This window comes from Bidens hawaiensis, unplaced genomic scaffold, assembly GCF_021521415.1.
Source record: "Bidens hawaiensis isolate Kalapana, Puna unplaced genomic scaffold, B.hawaiensis_p1.1 tig00000326_1, whole genome shotgun sequence".
Taxonomy (NCBI): Eukaryota; Viridiplantae; Streptophyta; class Magnoliopsida; order Asterales; family Asteraceae; genus Bidens; species Bidens hawaiensis.
Genome location: NW_027491025.1, coordinates 4,251,441 through 4,270,811, shown reverse-complemented (window position 1 = coordinate 4,270,811; position 19,371 = coordinate 4,251,441). Strand labels below are relative to the sequence as shown.

Here is a 19,371-nt window from a genome sequence, read left to right as displayed (position 1 = left end):
GAGTAGGTTGAAGCCCACCGTCATGCTTTAAGATATTGCACAATTTCATATAAGCCCTCTCATTCATACGAATGAGTTCACGGCATTTACCGCTGTTTGAAAGGTCATGTAGCATCTCTTCTCGTACATATCGTCGTTGTAAAATTACATCTCTAGTAGGTATATTAGCATGCTTTTTGGTAGACAATCTATGTCGTGTAATGAAAGCTAGCAATAAGCAAATTAAGCCAACTGCTTGCACAACATGAATTATACGGAGTATTTGATCACGAAGTATTTGATCATCCATAGCAAATTGCCAAATTCACTAAAAAAACAATAAATCTATGAATATTTTATTGGTATTAGGGAGGTTGTTTAACTATTTCAAAGTAATAAACTAAAAATAATTAACTTGCTAGATTTTTATGAGTAGCAAACGAAAAATCTAACACTCTGCAAATTCAGATAAGCCCTGTGGAAGAACATGCAGACCTGCTCATTAGTAATGTTTTACTCGCCAATCGTTTAATGATGAAATTGACAAAATAAAAAGCGAATGTGGTTTTCTAATTCAATTGTATTTTGTTGTGCAGACGAAGAAAATATTATTAATATTGTCATAAGGTACAAGTTATTAGCTTATTTATGAAGAACATTAATATAACTGGTGATGTTTATTTGTTAAAAATCAGTTTGCTATTTGTTTTTGTGGCAGTGCTGCAATGCTATTTTCATTAATATAACTGGTGATGAATATCTGGCAGTTATTCCTAACAAGTATTATTTCAATTGTTACTTTACAGTTACAAACTGCTATAAACGATGGACATGCAATAAAAGCATTCGGTTCAGGTAGCAAATCAGGTTTAAAGTACACAACAAAAGCATCAAAATCAGATAATGATTTACTAGGGAAACCAGACTCAAACGTAGAAGAATATGTCAATGGAAAAGACGTCGATTCAGAACCGACACAGCATGTTGACACGGAGCCAAAATGAGCAGCAAAGATTCATGACTTTTGTTTTGGGATTCCTTATGGCAAGTTTCAATGTTTCATTTGCAAAGATTCATGTAACATTCTTTAAACATGTATTGTTGTTGTTATTTCAGGTGGGATTGTTTTCGGTGGGGGTGTTGTTGGTTTTCTGTTCACAAGGAATTTGAATAGTTTGATATCTGGTGGACTTTATGGTGGTGTTTTGCTGGCACTTAGCATTTTAAGTTTGAAGGTTTGGGGACAAGGTCATTCTAGCTTTCCATTCATACTTGGACAAGCAGGTACACGATAAACGTCAAACCGAATATATATTTTGTTGCTAGAATTTATATCATCATTAAATTTACATTATTTTGCTTTAACTTGGCAGGAATTGTTGTTGCTCTCCTTTGGAAAAACATGCAGACCTACTCATTAGTAATGTTTTACTCGCCAATCGTTTAATGATGAAATTGACAAAATAAAAAGCGAATGTGGTTTTCTAATTCAATTGTATTTTATTGTGTAGACGAAGAAAATATTACCGACACGATTTAATATTGTCATAAGGTACAAGTTATTAGCTTATTTATGAAGAACATTAATATAACTGCAAATTCATAATACAACTATTTTCATTATACGTATTTGCTTATTTTTATTTTCTTTAATATAGTTCAGATTCTTTGTGGCCCTAAACAAGATGTGTTCAACACTCTGCTTATTTTTATTCATAGTACAACTATTTTCATGAAGCTGTCAAGCAATTCTATTATGAACTTACACGAAATCAAATCAAAATCAATATTTAATAATTAAACCAAGTATTCATGTATTATTCAAATATTTTCTAAACACACTTATCTTTATTCCATTTATACATATTTATTTGATAAATTGGCCACACGCCTAGATTAGTCAAAAAAGAGCAGAGGGTCGGGCAGAACGTGATAGGAAGCAAACCATTGAATAATTAAACCAAGAATTCATGTATTATCCAACTAATTTCTAAACACTCTAAACAAGATGTGTTCAATTAGGTTAAACCATTGAATAATTGATAGGAAGCAAGCTAACCTGATTCAAGATGAGATGATGATGAGATGATGAGAGGTTGAGTTGTCCCGCCCAAAAGAACTGCAGGCGCCAAAAAACTGCATATGGAGAACGTGATGGAAGTTTGTTATAATAAAGATTGATATGAGGGTAATTTAGGAAATGAAAAGAAGATAAAATATATATTAAGATCTTTTCTTTCGTAATCTCTCCATATTGGAAAGACATAAATACATTCCAATTTTCTTCTCTTTTTCCTCCCCTTCCCTCCTATTCTTTCTTTAAAAAATCTTGGGAACATGACTTTTATACATTTTCCTCCCCTTGCTTCCCCCCCCCCCCCCCCCTCATTAAATGAGACTCGGGAACACACCGTAAGAGCCCCCCTCGTTTTAACTGGAATTGTTTTTAAATGTTTTTATAAGTTTTTTTGGGGGAAAAGCATATTCTTTATTACATATTGATTTCATCGATATTATTTTTAAAGGCATTTTATTTTACAAACCGTGTCAAACGCGGGATGAGTCTAGTTGGCTAAATAACGGTTAACCCTAGAATGGAGCATAGAAATATGGGTAGATCTATCGGGGTAATGCCCCCTACTTCCATCGCGTTGGATTGGAAGTGGGCGTATTTTGAGTCTGGTATGTATCAGGTTATCAACTATAATAGTCATACGTAATGTTGTATTCTTTGCTCGTCTACAACAGCACAATTTGTTTAAGAAATAAAATGCCAATTGTTTTGTGATGTAATGATGGTAGATCATTACACACGGGTTTGTGTTATAATGGCGGTAGACCATTATACACGGGATGTTTTTAATATCATTCAGTGTATAGTGACGATTACACACGAAGTGATATTGGTATATAATGACAAAAGATCATTATATGAAAATTTGTTTTCGATATATATATAGACTATTTTTATTATAAATGGAAACTCAACAACACATTGTGTTGATATACGATTTTTAATATGTTTTTCAGGTAAGTGATAACTTCCTAATGATAGAGGAAAAGAGGCGGGTGGTGTTTAAATATGGGAATAAACTGTGATATGTAATAACCGTGTTTTTATACACGTGTAAACTTATGTTTTTAATAATAATAAAGTTTCTTTGAAAAGTCAAACTTTGATTATTATTTTACTATACTTTATTATGATTGGCTAACAGCGACTGTCACAACCCAAATGACTTTGTCAAAAATCTTCCGCTGTTTAAATTAAGGTTTTCGGGGTGTGACAACACGGATACCAAAACCAACAAATGGGTTTAACAATTAGTCACTGCTCGCTAGACAAATATAAAAAAACTTGTCATTTCAGTTCAGTTTTTGGCTACTTCACCTGATAATCATCCCACCTATGATTGCTTTCTCTTAAAATAATTTACCCGCATAATAACTATTCGGTTAGGAGTGATCACAACACAACAAAACTTAATGCTATAATACACTTAATGCTGTAATACAATCAAAATATATACAAAATGAAGCAGAATAGAAGATATTTTTTTAATGCGATACAACAACAAAACTTAATGATTGATTCTATATCACTTAGATTTGCTTTTATCTCTCTCGGATCAGACCGGGTTATGATTAATCTATTAATGCGTCAATTCAGGTTAATATTTTATCTCTAACGGGTGAAACACGAGCATGGTCTATCTAACGCGTCGAGCTCAAGTTGTGCTTTATCTCTAAACGGGTCGATTCGACATAGGTTTCATCTCTAACAGGTCGATTCGGTTAATGTTATATATCTAAATGAGCCGACTTTGAAAAAAGAACTCATGAACCGAGCTCAAACTCAATAATAATACTCATTTGTGCACATGAATATTTGCATAAAAAAGTCATTTGTAACTGCTTTGGATCTAATGTCAGATTTTTGTTGATTAGACACTTAATTCACTTAAATATAAAAGCATCACAAACAAATTCCAGCACTAAATCATGGATTTAAATTACTGATACGTTTATGCTTGTTTTGACGTTGCGATCTAACCCTAGCATATCAGAATTGAAGAATGATTTAAGAAATCCTACCATAAAAAATCTAATCAAGTACTAACGAGTACTTAATAGGTAAATGGGTATTTTTACCTGTTTAGACACGAAAATTTACAGGTCGATTCGTGTTTATCTGTTTAGTACATAAAATCTGTTAAGGCTATATCCGATACATGTTAAATTCATATAAGGTTCGTGTCATGTATTCGTGTATCGTTTATAAATTGTCATCTCTACTTAGTTATGATGGGTTATTATTGGAGTTTGAGCTTAAAATTTAGTTCATAATTGTGGGCCTTGGTGTAATCCATCAAACATTAATCGAATATATAAATTAAATTAGAATACCGGTTTTTGTGGTGATTAATCAGATTGAAAATAATATTTAATTTTTACAAAGGACAACAAAAATGAGAAGAGTGAGAAGGAATCTAGTCCATTGATCTTAGATTTAAATGGCTGAGATTAATTTAATAAATAAAATTGATGAAAAGGGCATGAAGGTAATAACCCATCTTTGTTGACTTTCTCTCTCCACATGCAAGACACATGTCAATTCCCTCATCATTTTAAAATGTTCATAACTTTTTCATACTATTATTTTTTTTAAAAAAATTCACCATAATAATAAGCGTTTTTTTATCTTTAATATGAGTATCATATTGTTATATAAAAATTAAAAAAAAAATTAATGGGTTTTCTTAATTGTGTTTTTTTGTTGTTCATTGTGTCATTGTGTAATATGTTGTTTCCATTGTGTTTCACCATTGTGTCTTACATTTTAGGTCATTGTGTTATACGTATTCACCATTGTGTCTTACGTTTTAGGTCATTGTGTTATACGTATTTACCATTGTATTTTACGTTTCAAGTTATTGTGTAACATGTATTAAGCATTGTGTTTTATGTATTAGATAAAAAGACACAATGGTGTGCGAAAATACACAATGACGAAAAAAGACACAGTGATAAGCGAAAAGACACAATGGTGTGCGAAAAGACACAATGACAAAAAAAGACACAATGATAAGCGAAAAGACACAATGGTGTGCGAAAATACACAATGACGAAAAAAGACACAATGGTGAGAGAAAAAAGACACAATGATAAGCGAAAAGACGCAATGGTGTACGAAAAGACACAGTGACGAAAAAGACACAATGATAAGTGAAAAGACACAATGGTGTGCGAAAAGACAAAATGACGAAAAAAGACACGATGATAAGCGAAAAGACACAATGGTGTGCGAAAAGACACAATGACGAAAAAAGACACAATGGTGTGCGAAAAGACACAATGACGAAAAAAAGACACAATGATAAGCGAAAAGACACAATGGTGTGTGAAAAGACACAATGATAAGCGAAAAGACACAATGATAAGCGAAAATACACAATGGTGTGGGAAAAGACACAATGACGAAAAAAGATACAATGGTGTGCGAAAAAAGACACAATGATAAGCGAAAAGACACAATGACGAAAAAAGGACACAATGGTGTGCGAAAAGACACAATGGTGTGCGAAAAGACACAATGACGAAAAAAAACACAATGATAAGCGAAAAGACACAATGGTGTGCGAAAAGACACAATGACGTGATTTTTGTTTTAAATTTTATATAACAAAAATCATACTCATATTAAAGATAAAAAAACGCTTGTTATTATGATGATATTTTTTTTAAAAAAAATGTCATACGAAAAAGTTATAAACGTTCTAAAATGTTGGGGGTATTAACATGTGCCTTGCACGTGGAGAGAGAAAATGTGTACAATTACCTCTATACCCTTTTTTTTTGTCCCCACTTGACACATGTCAATTATTTATGGCTTCTCTCACACTTCTCATTTTTGTTACCCTTTGTAGAATAACTTAACTCTCTCTATATATATATATACCAAATTTTATATATAAAATTTAAAGTTTTGACTGATTTCGACCAAATAGCGATTACTAGGCGACTAGTCAGTGGAGTACCAACTAGCGATTAATCGAAATCAAAAAGGGATTTGTATAATCATGCTTGACGCCGCATTTAAAATTGGTTGTCATCCTTTATTCTCACCCTTTGACATAAAAAAACATGTTATTTGTTTGTGAAAGTTTAGGGACTTTATGTATGTAGGGAAAACATTGGTTACCATAATAACAATAAGGGTAGGGTGACGGCAAACAAATTAGTAACAATATTAATATTAATAATATTCATCCCTTAAACCCTACGAAACCACTTGGATTTAATTTTCTTTGATCATGGTGGTGCCTGGAGACTTCAATGCCGTACGATAATCTTCAACACTACTATTATATTGTTTTTTTTTACGATCAATATTAATCTTAATCATCATGAGTCTTATATATATATATATATATATGACGATCGTAATGTTTTTATTTCAGTAGTGGACGAGGAGCAGTCGACAGGCAACTCCTTGCTGCACCTGTCAAGTCTGCCGTTGATAAATTACAACTTGTTTCTGAGTTTTTAAAGGTACATTCGATATTAATCAAAAAGTTTCTTTATTGATCTTTTAATTAATAATCTTTTTAACAAACCCGCCTTTTGTTTTTGCTAAAATATATTTAGCTTTTCGAAAATAGACATATTCAAAACCAGCCAATCAGTCAACGCCAAATAAGCACGCCTACGAAGGACGCTAGTTTTCATACAGACAATTAAACCAAAGCACAACATGGTTTACAAAACAACCAATAAATTCAATACGTGTGTAGCTCTTTACACATGTAATTATTAGATAGGCTGTTTTGTGGACTTGTTGTATGTTTTTAGTGCAGGATGAAAACTAGTCTCTTAGTCAGCTTTGCTTATTTGGCGTTTCCTGATTGGGTGGTTTCAAAAGACTAAAAGAAATATTTTTTTTACCTATTTTTAATGATTTTTCCTTTAATTTTCATAGCAGCTCTAATATGCCAAAATTGTGCTTGTATGTGCTAACTTTGCAGTGTAGAGGTCTGGTGAAGCAACATCTAGAGTCTTTCAATTATTTTGTAACAACCGACATTAAGAAGATTGTTGGCACAAATGCTCGTGTGACAGCAACCGACAATCCTAACATCTATCTCAGGTACAAAGTTTTCATGTAGATTAGATTCTAAACATTTAAAGATTCAAGTACTAAGTTTTTATTTATTTGTAACAGATACACCAATGTTTGTATTGGTCAGCCTTCTGAAATTGTTGATGGTGTGACCGGGTTAATAAATCCTCAAAGTTGCCGGTTAAGTGAAGGAACCTATGCTGCTCCAATACTTGTGAACATCGAGTATCGCAATGGTGAAAATTCAACTGTAAAGTATAAGGTATGTTTTAACTTTTAAACTATGAATGAATGTATTTACAACTTCACTTTTCAAGATATGATATATATTAAAGTTTCTTATTTTTTTTGTACTGTAGAATAATGTTGTTTTAGGAAGAATGCCTATTATGCTAAGGAGCCGTTCTTGTGTCCTGCATGGCAAGGATGAGGATGAGCTGGCGAAACTCGGTTCGTATGATACAAAACTAGGCTTGTAAATGAACCAGACAAATATGAACAGACCATGCTAGTGTTTGTTTGTTATTAATCGAACGAACAAACGATTAAACGAACACTGTTTTCTGTTCGTGTTCGTTTATGTTCGTTTGTTAATAGTATAAACAAACGGTTCATGAATGTAAACAAATAAACAGAACTAAGCTTAAACCACTTAAAAAGTAAACATGAATAGCAAAGTGTTGGAGTCTAAAAACTGAGGCAAATTTTAATGTCCCTAAAACATTTATTTGAATATATTAACGAATGTAAACTAACGAAAATAAATGAATGTAAAGGAGCGGAACATAAACGAATTTAATGTCCCTAAAACATTTATTTGAATATATTAACGAATGTAAACTAACGAAAATAAATGAATGTAAAGGAGCGGAACATAAACGAATTTAAATGAACGAAACAAACGTGACATGTGTTCATGTTCGCTCGTTTAACTAAAAAAACAAAAAAGATTGTTAATATTCGTTCAATTAATAAATAAACGATCATACATGAACGGTTCACTAATCGTTTGATTCGTTTACAAGCCTATGTAGACAAACGAAGTTATCGATCTATCATTAAATGGTAACATTTTGATTAATTTTTGTTTGAATTCTTGTTAGGTGAATGCCCACTTGACCCGGGTGGATATTTTGTTGTGAAAGGAAGTGAAAAGGTAGATACTTTATTTTCATGTCTTTGCTATTTTATTTTTATTATTTATTATGATTTATGAGCATTTTTACTAACATTGTGGTGATTGTTACAGGTGATTATAATTCAAGAACAACTTTCAAAGAATAGGATAATTATAGACACAGATAACAAGGGCTGGTAAGTATTATTATTATTATTATTATTATTATTATTATTATTATTATTTTGGTAAATTAGCTTATGTTATTATTATTATACATACTGATTCATAAATTTCATCTTCCAGCATCCAGGCATCTGTCATGAGCAGCACCGCGACTAAAAAAACAAACAATTATAAGAATGGAGAAGGAGAAAATATATTTAGTGTTGAATTCATTTGCTTATAAGGTAAATTATTTTCAAAGTAATCTGTTATCAATTTAACTTCTATATAATAAATTAATATTGTTTATTGTTTAGGTTCCTATTATGGTGGTGATGAAGGCTATGGGTATAGAAAGTGATCAAGAAGTTGTGCAAATGCTTGGTAGAGATCCTCGGTATGCTAGTCTTCTTTTACCATCTATTGCGGTAAGTTACTAAATCTAACTGCAAGTAAGCACCTTGTTAATTCTATTCAATTGTTTTATGTCACTATTGTGATATTTATATGATTATATCACTTTTGTCAGGATTGTGCAAGTACCGGTGTCCGTACACAACAAGAAGCTTTGGCTTTTCTTCAAGATAAGGTAAACTTGATTGTTAATATGTATTAGAAAAATTGATTAAAAATAATATAGACTGCTGCATTATGTATTCTTCGAGATGATTTAATTCCTAATAAAATTTGATTAAAATTTGCTAGCAAGTTACTAACTTTAATCAAGATATTAGAGTTACTATCAGTATACAGTTATACACTTCTATACGATAAATCATTGAGATAACTTGAACTTATTTTTGTCTTTGCATGATTATTCAGCGCAAATACAAGTATGATAAGGTATGCATTCTTCTATCTGCTATTTTGATTTTTCTTATTTTATATATTTTTATGTTTGCACCATAGTTTTAAAGTCGAATACTGTGCTTCGTTTAGAATGACGCAGCTCTATGTATTCTTCGAGATGATTTAATTCCCAATATTCCGGTGAGTGAATAATTGAATCAAGTCTAAGATATTTTTATTCCCAATATACGAGTTTTAATGTATCTCGACTTGACTTTATTATTTTATATATATCTTTCTAGGTGCGGGAAAACAACTTTCACTTAAAGTGTGTATATGTTGTGGTGATGTTGAGACGCATGATGGATGCAATTATAAACAAGGATGCAATGGATGACAAAGTAAGATTAAGCCTAAACATCATTGTGTATACATATACATATATGCTTTTGTGTGTGTACTATACTGGCCGTTAAATTAATGACTTTGCAGGATTATGTAGGCAATAAACGACTGGAGCTTCCAGGGCAACTAATATCTTTACTATTTGAGGTGAGTTGCTTGTTTGTTTTTTGTTGTTCGGTCCATGAACCAACTAGAGCAATTGTTCGCTTTACGTTAATGTATGTGTAATTTTATCAACATCAATAGTCTTAATTATGTGTGATATCCTGTTAAACTTTTTTTCAGGACCTATTCAAGTCAATGAATGAAGTGATAAAAAAAGTAGTCGATAAAGATCTGTCAAAATTCACTCACGGAAGAAAAGATATATCTCTGGTATGACAATTCGATTAGATAGGAAATGCACAAATCTTTTTGGTGTTTGTTAGAATATATAACTCTCAATAACATCTATCTTTTACCAGATTTTGACAGATTGCAAAAATGGTATTACTAATGGCTTGGGGCGTAGCTTCTCTACTGGAAACTGGAATATCAATCGATTTAGGATGAATCGAAAGGCGTTACACAGGTGCTTTATTATTTCTTTTTTTTTTTTTATTTCTAGTAAGTTTATGAAGTTTCGGTTTATATGATAAAACTAAAATTGCACTTGTAATAGATTGTTTCAAGGCTATCTTACATTGGAGCATTTGGTTTCATGACAAAAATCAGACCGCAGTTTGAAAAGTCAAGGAAAGTTAGTGGACCAAGGGCATTACAACCTAGCCAAGTAAGCACAATAACAACCTTTGTTGTGTATGAATTTGATGAAATTGTGTACACTCATTTGTGATAATTTGATTGTTAGTGGGGCATGCTTTGCCCGTGTGATACTCCCGAAGGTGCAGATTGCGGGTTGGTGAAAAATCTGGCTCTGATGACACATGTTACAACCGACTTAGAGGAAGGCCCTATTACTTCTTTGGTATTTGATTTCTTTTTAAAAATTGAGGAATAATTATGAGCAAGTGTCATAAAATGACCATGTATTAACACCATGTCTATAATCTGAATATTATAGTGTTACTGCTTCGGAGTTGACTTGTCTCTGCTTACGGGAGAAGAACTTCATTCACCACGTTCGTATCTCATTATGTTAAACGGGCTTATCCTCGGCAAGCATAAGACGCCACAGGTTTTATGCATACATTTTGGTTGTTAGAGTTAATATTTCAATATATGAATCAGGTCATTGCTATGATACTTACAAACTTTTTTTGAATAAATTGTAGCTGTTTGTTGATCGAATGAGAAAGCTACGAAGGGCGGGTAAACTAGGTGATTTTGTAAGCATCTATGTTAATGAGAAACAAGTAAGCTTTTTGAACTTGCAACATGTTGCGTGTAGTGATTGATATCTTTTTTATAGTCTCACATAGTGCTGTTTAAAAAGCTCATTTCGAAGAAATATCGTTTGAAGTCAGCCCATTTCTAAATGAGTCGAGCCTGAGCCAAGGTCGGCTCAGCTCGTGGCTCACGTGTTAGTTGGTTCGTTAAATTAAAGCCCATATGTATAGATTTAGTAACTTAAAGCTGTATGACATGTCTTAATGAAAATTTATTGAAAACTATAGTTTGGCTAAGTAAAGCCCAAATTTTAATATATGCGAATTATAAAATTTGTATATATATATATATGTGTGTGTGTGTGTAAAAAAGACAAAAATTTTAGAAGTTAAAAAATAAACGAGTTGACTCAGTGAGCCACAAGTTGGCACAAGCTCAACATTGCAGCCCGTTAAGATAAACGAGTTGAGCCAGCTCAGCTTGGTTGTAAATGAGCCGAGCTCGAGATCAACATTTCAGCCCGTTAAGATAAATTTAACGAGCCAAGCCGGCTCAACTTAGTTTGTAATGAGCCGAGCTTGAGCTCAACATTTCAGCCCGTTAAGATAAACGAGCCAACCCGGCTCAGATCGGTTTGTAAACAAGCCAAGCCTACCCTGGCTCGGCCCGTTTATAGCCCTAGTCTCACATGTATCATCAACATTAGTGTACACAAAACTACAATATTCTCGCTTCTAAAGTCGATTCTGTTTGTTGGCAGCGTTGTGTTTATATTTCTTCAGATGGTGGTCGTGTTTGTCGGCCACTTGTAATTGCTGACAAGGGTGTGTCAAGAGTTAAACATCATCACATGAAAGAATTGAAGGTTAGTTACATAAACACACATTTTTGTAACAAATTCGATTCGGTTTTTTTCGGTCACTATCTTAAGTCTTAACCATTTCTACTTTTAAAGGACGGGACCCGCAGTTTCGACAGCTTTCTACGCGAAGGACTGATAGAATATCTTGATGTCAATGAAGAGAACAATGCTTTGGTTTGCCAAACTCTTATTATTTGAAACTAAGCATTTCACTATTGTGTCAATGACTCATATTTGTATATAATTTTACAATGTGTAGATTGCTTTATATGAAAGAGAGGCTACCAGTGAGACGACTCATATTGAAATCGAACCGTTTACAATCTTAGGTGCTTGTGCGGGCCTGATTCCGTTTCCTCACCATAACCAGTCCCCAAGAAATACCTATCAGGTTTTTGTTGCTTAAATTTTAGAGTTAATTACACAATTAGTCTAGCGCTTAAAAGTTGCAAGTTTGGGGCTTGAGGTTTCGATTTTGTACTAAGTTTGATGCCTGAGTTTAACTTCTATTCATTTTAGATAAAATGACCAAAATACCCTTTAAAAGACTAAAAATACCCTTTAAAAGGTCAACCTGAACACGACGCAACCCAAAACCTTATTATTTCCGTCTAGTGTCCGAGATTGCAACCCCTATAGAAACTATAACCATATTCATTTTCAGGTTGGGTATGATAAGCTTGGAGCAGGTCAAAATGCAACTGTTGCGGTTATGAGTTATAGTGATTATGACATCGAGGATGCCATTGTCATGAATAAAGCATCTTTGGATCGCGGTTTTGGTCGTTGTATAGTAATGAAAAGGTAATTATCATATATCAAATGAACATTGTTCAAGTATTATATCTTTGAAGTTGGCTTTTAATACTCGTGTCTATGAACAGGTTTTTAAATAAGTATGTGGCGACTGAAGATAGTAAAAAAAATAATGTATGGAAACAGATTTGTTCACCGCGTCGCTTATCCCACTACGATCCAGAAAAGATTCAGGTAGCATCGCGCGTTTTCATAACCATACTTTAATATTTGTAATATAGTTTTTTTTATATATATAATTGAGATTTATTAATCGCGTGTTAATGGATTTTGTGTAGAGTTTGGATAATGATGGGATTGTGTCTCCGGGTGAAATTATAAGACATGAAGACATTATTCTTGTGAAGGAGAGCCCCGTAAATGCAAGGGCTGAGTCACATCCATCACAAATGTGAGTTGGTTATAAATAACGGGTCACTGTAATAAAACTTGCTTACTTAAAATGAGCTCATATAACTTGGTCATTATTTTTCATTATGTTCTTATGATCGACTGATGGTAATAGTTTGTTCTTTCATGACATCCAGTCGATATAGAACAAGTAAACAAACCCACAAAGGTGTAGAAGGGGAACCGTGTGTTGTGGATAGAGTGGCTTTATGCTCAGATGAGAAAAATAATTTAATTGTGAAGTTGATGATTCGCCATACTCGTAGGCCAGAGGTAAAACTTTATATTTTTATGATATACAGTAGTACAATACCATATTATACCCTTCTGAGGTGTTTCTCTTTTGTTGGATTTGTATTAAATCATACGTGCATTTCTTGTAGGTCGGTGACAAGTTTAGTAGTCGACATGGCCAAAAAGGTGTTTGTGGGACCATTGTTCAACAAGAAGATTTACCTTTCTCCGAGCGTGGCATATGCCCGGATTTGATTATGAACCCTCACGGTTTTCCAAGGTAGGATATATTATGTGTTTATTAGCAGTAATAAGAAATTACGCATATTTTAAAAAGCCATCTGCCAGTGCAAAGTTGTATTTTATCTGATCCCAATGGTTAGTAGGCTATGGGTGGGTCCCGGCTTGCACGTGGCAGGTGCCTTCAAGGGAAACAAAAATAGTCGAATCCCCTTACGGTTCTAACATACACACATAATATTATAATCTAGAATCTTTATTTATTTATTTATTTATTTTTTTCGTTTCACCTTATATCATTTTTTTGATTTAAAGTCGAATGACGGTTGGGAAGATGATAGAGCTTCTTGGAAGTAAGGCTGGAGTTTCATGTGGCAAGTTCCATTATGGCAGCGCATTTGGCGAACCAAGTGGTCATGCAGATAAAATTGAAGACATAAGGTGCAGTCTTTCTCTAATTAGATTATTTCCATCTCAAACTTAATATAATTTCACATTGTAAGTGACAATATTTCATCTCTCAAACAGTGAAACGCTCGTGAAGCATGGCTTTTCCTACAACGGGAGGGACTTCTTATATTCAGGTTTTTATCTTCGTTTTGCACATTATGTTAATACAAACACATCCAATACAAAACCGACTTTATCATTCGTTATATTATTTAGGTACCACTGGCACGCCACTACAAGCATATATATTCATGGGTCCGATATACTATCAGAAGCTAAAACACATGGTTGTTGATAAGATGCACGCTCGAGGCACTGGCCCACGCACACTCTTAACTAGACAGCCCACAGAAGGAAGAGCCAAAAATGGAGGTGAGATCGAGTTATGCTTGTTAATATATGTTTTGACATAACATTTTATAATAATATTAATATTAAATGATAATTATGATGATTACTTAGGTTTGCGAGTGGGAGAAATGGAACGCGATTGTTTGATTGCATATGGAGCAAGTAATCTGACTTATGAGCGGTTAATGCTCTCTAGTGATCCTTTTGAAGCTCAGGTACATACCATATGTTCAGTTACACGTATGTATATATATATTTTTAATGATGCACCACTGCCTTTGTCCTAGTCGCCATAAAAACAAATATAGTGTGTCTGAACCCATTTTGATACTTTTTATTAAGCCCATTTTGGTCGGGACCCTTTTTGATCCGACCTAGTTGACACCTTTTAGAATGACCTTTTTGACCTGTTAGCTGACCCGACCGACCCATTTTAACAGGCTTATTATATGGTGTCTGCATTCATTTTGATTTTTTTCTAAGCCCATTTTGGTTAGAACCCTATTTGACCCGACCCAGTTGACACCTTTTAAAATGGCCGTTTTGACCCATTAGTTGACCCGACCTGACCCACATGCTTTGCCAGGCTTACTAATGTTACCAAAATCTTGATTCTTTATAATTCTTTCATATCTGACAGGTTTGTAGAAAATGTGGGATGCTAGGATACTTTAATTATAAAACAAAAACTCAGGTCTGTTCCACATGCAAGAACGGGGATAATATGTCCGCCGTTAAGCTACCATACGCGTGCAAGCTATTATTCCAGGTAAGTCTGAACATCTCTCCTAAAGTTTTCTCATTTTGTTCATCACATCTAATATTATTTGCAGTTTGACATTTTAAGTTCAGTTTTGTTGTGATTATCCGCCTAATCGGCTAGTATGAACCTTTCCTTTAATCTTTACTCATTGCAGGAACTCCAGTCGATGAATGTAGTTCCACGTATACGGTTGGCTGATCAATCATAAGTGACTGGGAAGTGTATTCATTTAACATACATATTATTATTTCCACCACACCTGTGTATATAATTGAGTTGGTCTAGTCTTTGTTAATAACCTAACAACTACATCATAGCCAATTTTGTCATTATATCACACTTTTCCATTATTATGCCAACACGAGAATCCAACTATACCCGTTTCTGATATTCTCAACACTTATTATGCGAAAGATGTTTGTTAATGTTCATGTGTTCTCATATTTTGCTATGCCTATGTTGATCATGTATAGAAGTTGCTTAGACGTCGATAATTTAATTTAGCGACCAATGTTACTAAATAGCACAGCATTGTTAGCCAACTGCGCATTATTATGTTTATCATTAAATTATTGAGTGCACAACTTGCGGACATGCTCAACTTAACATAAAGAGATAATGCCGCTTTAACCAGGGGCAGACCTACGCCTTGATAACGCCAGGGGCGGACCTACGCCTTGACCCCAGGGTCAGCCGTACCCTGTAATAAAAAAAAGAATTAATGTTATATTGTTATATATACGAAAAAATCCTAACGACATCTGCAAAATTTTGATTCCGACCCCTATGAAACACTGATTAAAGGAGAAAAGACAGAATGTATAAGATAAAGTATTGCCAGAAAAAATTTCCAATGCCGTGTGAGTTGCAGCGGGAAGAAGTATTTTGGGGGAAGTGAAGTTGATAATTAATTATTCTATTTAAGCATTTTCTTTAATAAGTAAAAAGTAACAAGTACTTGGGAAACCGAGGGTATACTCTTTTAATATTTCTATTTTTGAATTAACAAGTGCTTATGTTTAGTTATTATTTATATTTTTATTTTACATAAAAATGCTATGTATATATGGTTAATAGTTTTTGATTTTGTCATTGTCTTTATATAAAAAATATATGAAGTTCATTCATATTTTTATCACTTATGTAAATCAGTGTGTTTTGTTCATTGGCTCGGGGTCTTGTTGCTTTAATGCGCATCGCGATTTACATAATTTTTGTTTTGTATTTATAATTTAATTTTGTTTTTGTTTTTTTACGTGCCCCGACCCGAAGGTAACGAAAAATTTTAATATTCAGCGATAAACAACTTACCCTCAAATTTCCAACCCCTGTAAAAATATTTACTGGATCTGCTGCTGGCGTTAACATGTTTTAGCATTTGCTTCATAAAGGAAGGTAGCATGGAACACATTATTACAACAAAACGTCAAAACAAGCTAATAATCGAAAGAAGATTTTATGTAATCCTTGTATGTTCTAACTTCTAATACCCCAACAATGTAATACTCCGTATAGGTTTAAAGTAATAACAATCACTGCAACGCTATTTTCATTCAACTTTCCATGTTACAGTCATTTTATTCCAATGTCTTCACCAGGTTCTAATCATTCCACTTCAAACAAATAATCTCATGCACAATTTTGGTTTTGCAACATAAAGCAATCTATATTGAACTCATGTATCCAGTTTTATAAAATAAAAATTCCTTAATTGTTTCGGGTTAATTAATTCTCCATTCAATTTGATCAATAAGTTAAATTCTTATGACACAATGTACAAAACAAAAATCTCAAACCCTAACAAATAAAAACCACGTAAAAGACATAAATTTTAACACAAAAAGGTTTCCGACTCCTCAACGACAAATAAAGCGCAAGACATGCAATGTAATTTAAACAGTACATACATATGCATTTAACGAAATGAAAGCCTATCACGTTGATCAAATATCCTAAAACGTTACGCACTTATCGAATGAGAATAATTGCAATAAATATATAATCAAAAAAATAAAGAAATGTATAGGAAAAGTTTCTTCATGTAATGAAGGATTGAGCTACGCCTTGCGAGGTTGTCAGTTTAGATCTCGAACACACCCAGGTTTTCGTCCCACCGTGTGTTACACTAAAGAGTTTTCCTCTTGTGGCGATACAATGACTGTCAAGTGGCAGCCAACAGTATGGTTTCTCGGGGGAACGCCTAACTCTGAAGCCAACATGGACCCGATTAAGACAACATAGTTTGACTAGAGTGGGACAGCATGACTCTTTAAATTGAAGAGTGCGGTGGCTAGGGGTGTGCAAGAAACCGAAAAACCAATTCTAAATCGAAAAACCGAAAAAAACCGACGGTTTGATTTCATGCCTTTGTAAAAACTGAACTAACAGTTCGGTTTTGGTTTTGAATGTAATAAAATCCGAAAAAATGAACCGAACCGAAATTCTAGATTTTTATTTTTGTTTTTGTTTTCTGTTTTAATAACTTATAAGAATTTAATAAATATGTAACTTAAAAACTTTTGGTAACAAAATTATATATAAATAAATTCATTATTTTCGGCCAACATTCTTTTCGTCATAAAATTTTCAAGTTCAAATGGCAAAAACCGAAATCGTATCAAAACCAAAACTATTTCAAAAATTCAAAGCCAAAGTTTTGTTTTTCGATTTGGTTTTAGTCAAAAACTACACCTAAACGCACTAATCACGTGATCTAAACACGAAAAGACGTGAAAAGTTTATAAATAAAAAAAGGAAAAGTTCCTTCATTTTCATTTGGGATAATTCCCAAAATAGTTCAAAATAGGAGAGAGAAGACGAAAATAGTCAAAAAGTGATTTTAATTACCAAACTAGTCCAACCAAACTAATCGGGAACGTGAGATTGGGAATCGTGACTTGAGTTTTGCTAACCACTCACAGATTGACACGTGTAAAGGTGACGTGAAAGTTACTATGAAATCTGTCTGAGCCGATAGTTTTCTAGCCAAAAGCATCTTCTGGAAAACCATGGTTTTCGAAAGAAAGTTAGCGGCCCCGTGAATTTTCAAAAGTAATCGGTGTCGCGTTTTTTTGAATTTCGTCCCCTACGACGCATTTGAGGTGAATTTCGTCGTTTTTTGCATAAAAAAATAGTTGTCAGAAAAGATAGATTTTGTTACAAAATATTTAATTTCGATGGTTTTTGGTTGAAAGTTATCTTTTTTTGCATAAAAAGAATAGTTGTCAGAAAAAGATTAATTTTGATATGAAACTCATGTTTTTTTTGCATTGAAATGAGTGTTGTCAGATCCGATGAGTTTTGATATTAAATTCATCTTTTTCGATAGTTTTAATATGAAACTTATCTTTTTTGTGACAATTGGGCTCGCGTTGTAAGATCCGATGACTTTTTTTACAAATATTTTGAATCCGATGGTTTTTTGTATAAAAATATCTTTTCCGTTAGAATTGGGCCCACGTTGTCAGATCCGATGAGTTTTATTTGAAAAATATTGGATCCGTTGTTTTTTAATTTAAATCTATGGTCATCGCTATGTTTCGTATATAAATCATCTTTGTTGATAAGTTTTATGTGAAACTAGTTTGGATGACCCATGTTACAATGTATTTGTACTATCCGACTAAATTTCAGTCACGGGTATACACCCAAACATCATTAGCAACATCCCAAACTTGATGAACACGAATGTTAGCAAACGGGTAGATGATATCTTGATTGGTGCTGTCAAAATGGATCAGATACTCAGTTTCCCCGATTTTGCTTTTAGCAATTCGACTAGCCCACCAACCATCGTTTGCAAAAACATCCACATTCTGGTCGAGAACAAACTCACTAACAACATCAGTAGGCTTTGGTCTTATTTTATCGGCCGTCACAAACTCTCTAAGAAACCCGGACTGATCATCTTCAAGCAGGGTACGGAACTGAACGATGTAGGTCTTCTTCCCAACCCGTGACACTATGTTGCCATCATAAAACCAACCTACAAACCCGAAACCCATATCAACAACTTCAATCTTATCACCTCTCTTAAATTTCATTGTTTTATAAGAGATTTTTGTTGAAATGGAACAACATATAAAGGAAAACATAATATAACAAGCTTAAAATACACATTATTCGGATTTATAAAAAAGTTTATGAAAATCAACGGAGGAGATAAAATTCATAGGTAAATTATCGTTTTTTTTTTTAAAAAAATTTGTAAATTTATCGATTTTTTTAAACTTTCTTGAAATTCATCGGACAAGACAATCTTCACTGAAAAAATATCCTTTTTTTTCCAACTTTTTTGAAATTTCACGAAGTAGACGAAATTCACCTGAAATGCGTCGGAGGCGACGAAATTCAAAAAAACG

The 19,371-nt window shown here is 33.3% G+C and overlaps 1 protein-coding gene and 1 pseudogene across 1 annotated transcript; one reads left to right on the top strand and one right to left on the bottom strand.

The window, feature by feature from the left end:
* The first annotated feature begins 927 nt into the window (after positions 1–927).
* LOC143621892 (DNA-directed RNA polymerase III subunit 2-like) lies at positions 928–15,227 on the top strand (annotated as a pseudogene).
* A 3,412-nt stretch (positions 15,228–18,639) lies between these two features.
* LOC143621883 (DUF724 domain-containing protein 2-like) lies at positions 18,640–19,053 on the bottom strand. Its single transcript, XM_077093173.1, has one exon. The coding sequence runs from the start codon at positions 19,051–19,053 to the stop codon at positions 18,640–18,642; it is 414 nt and encodes a 137-aa protein (XP_076949288.1).
* Positions 19,054–19,371: the final 318 nt, after the last annotated feature.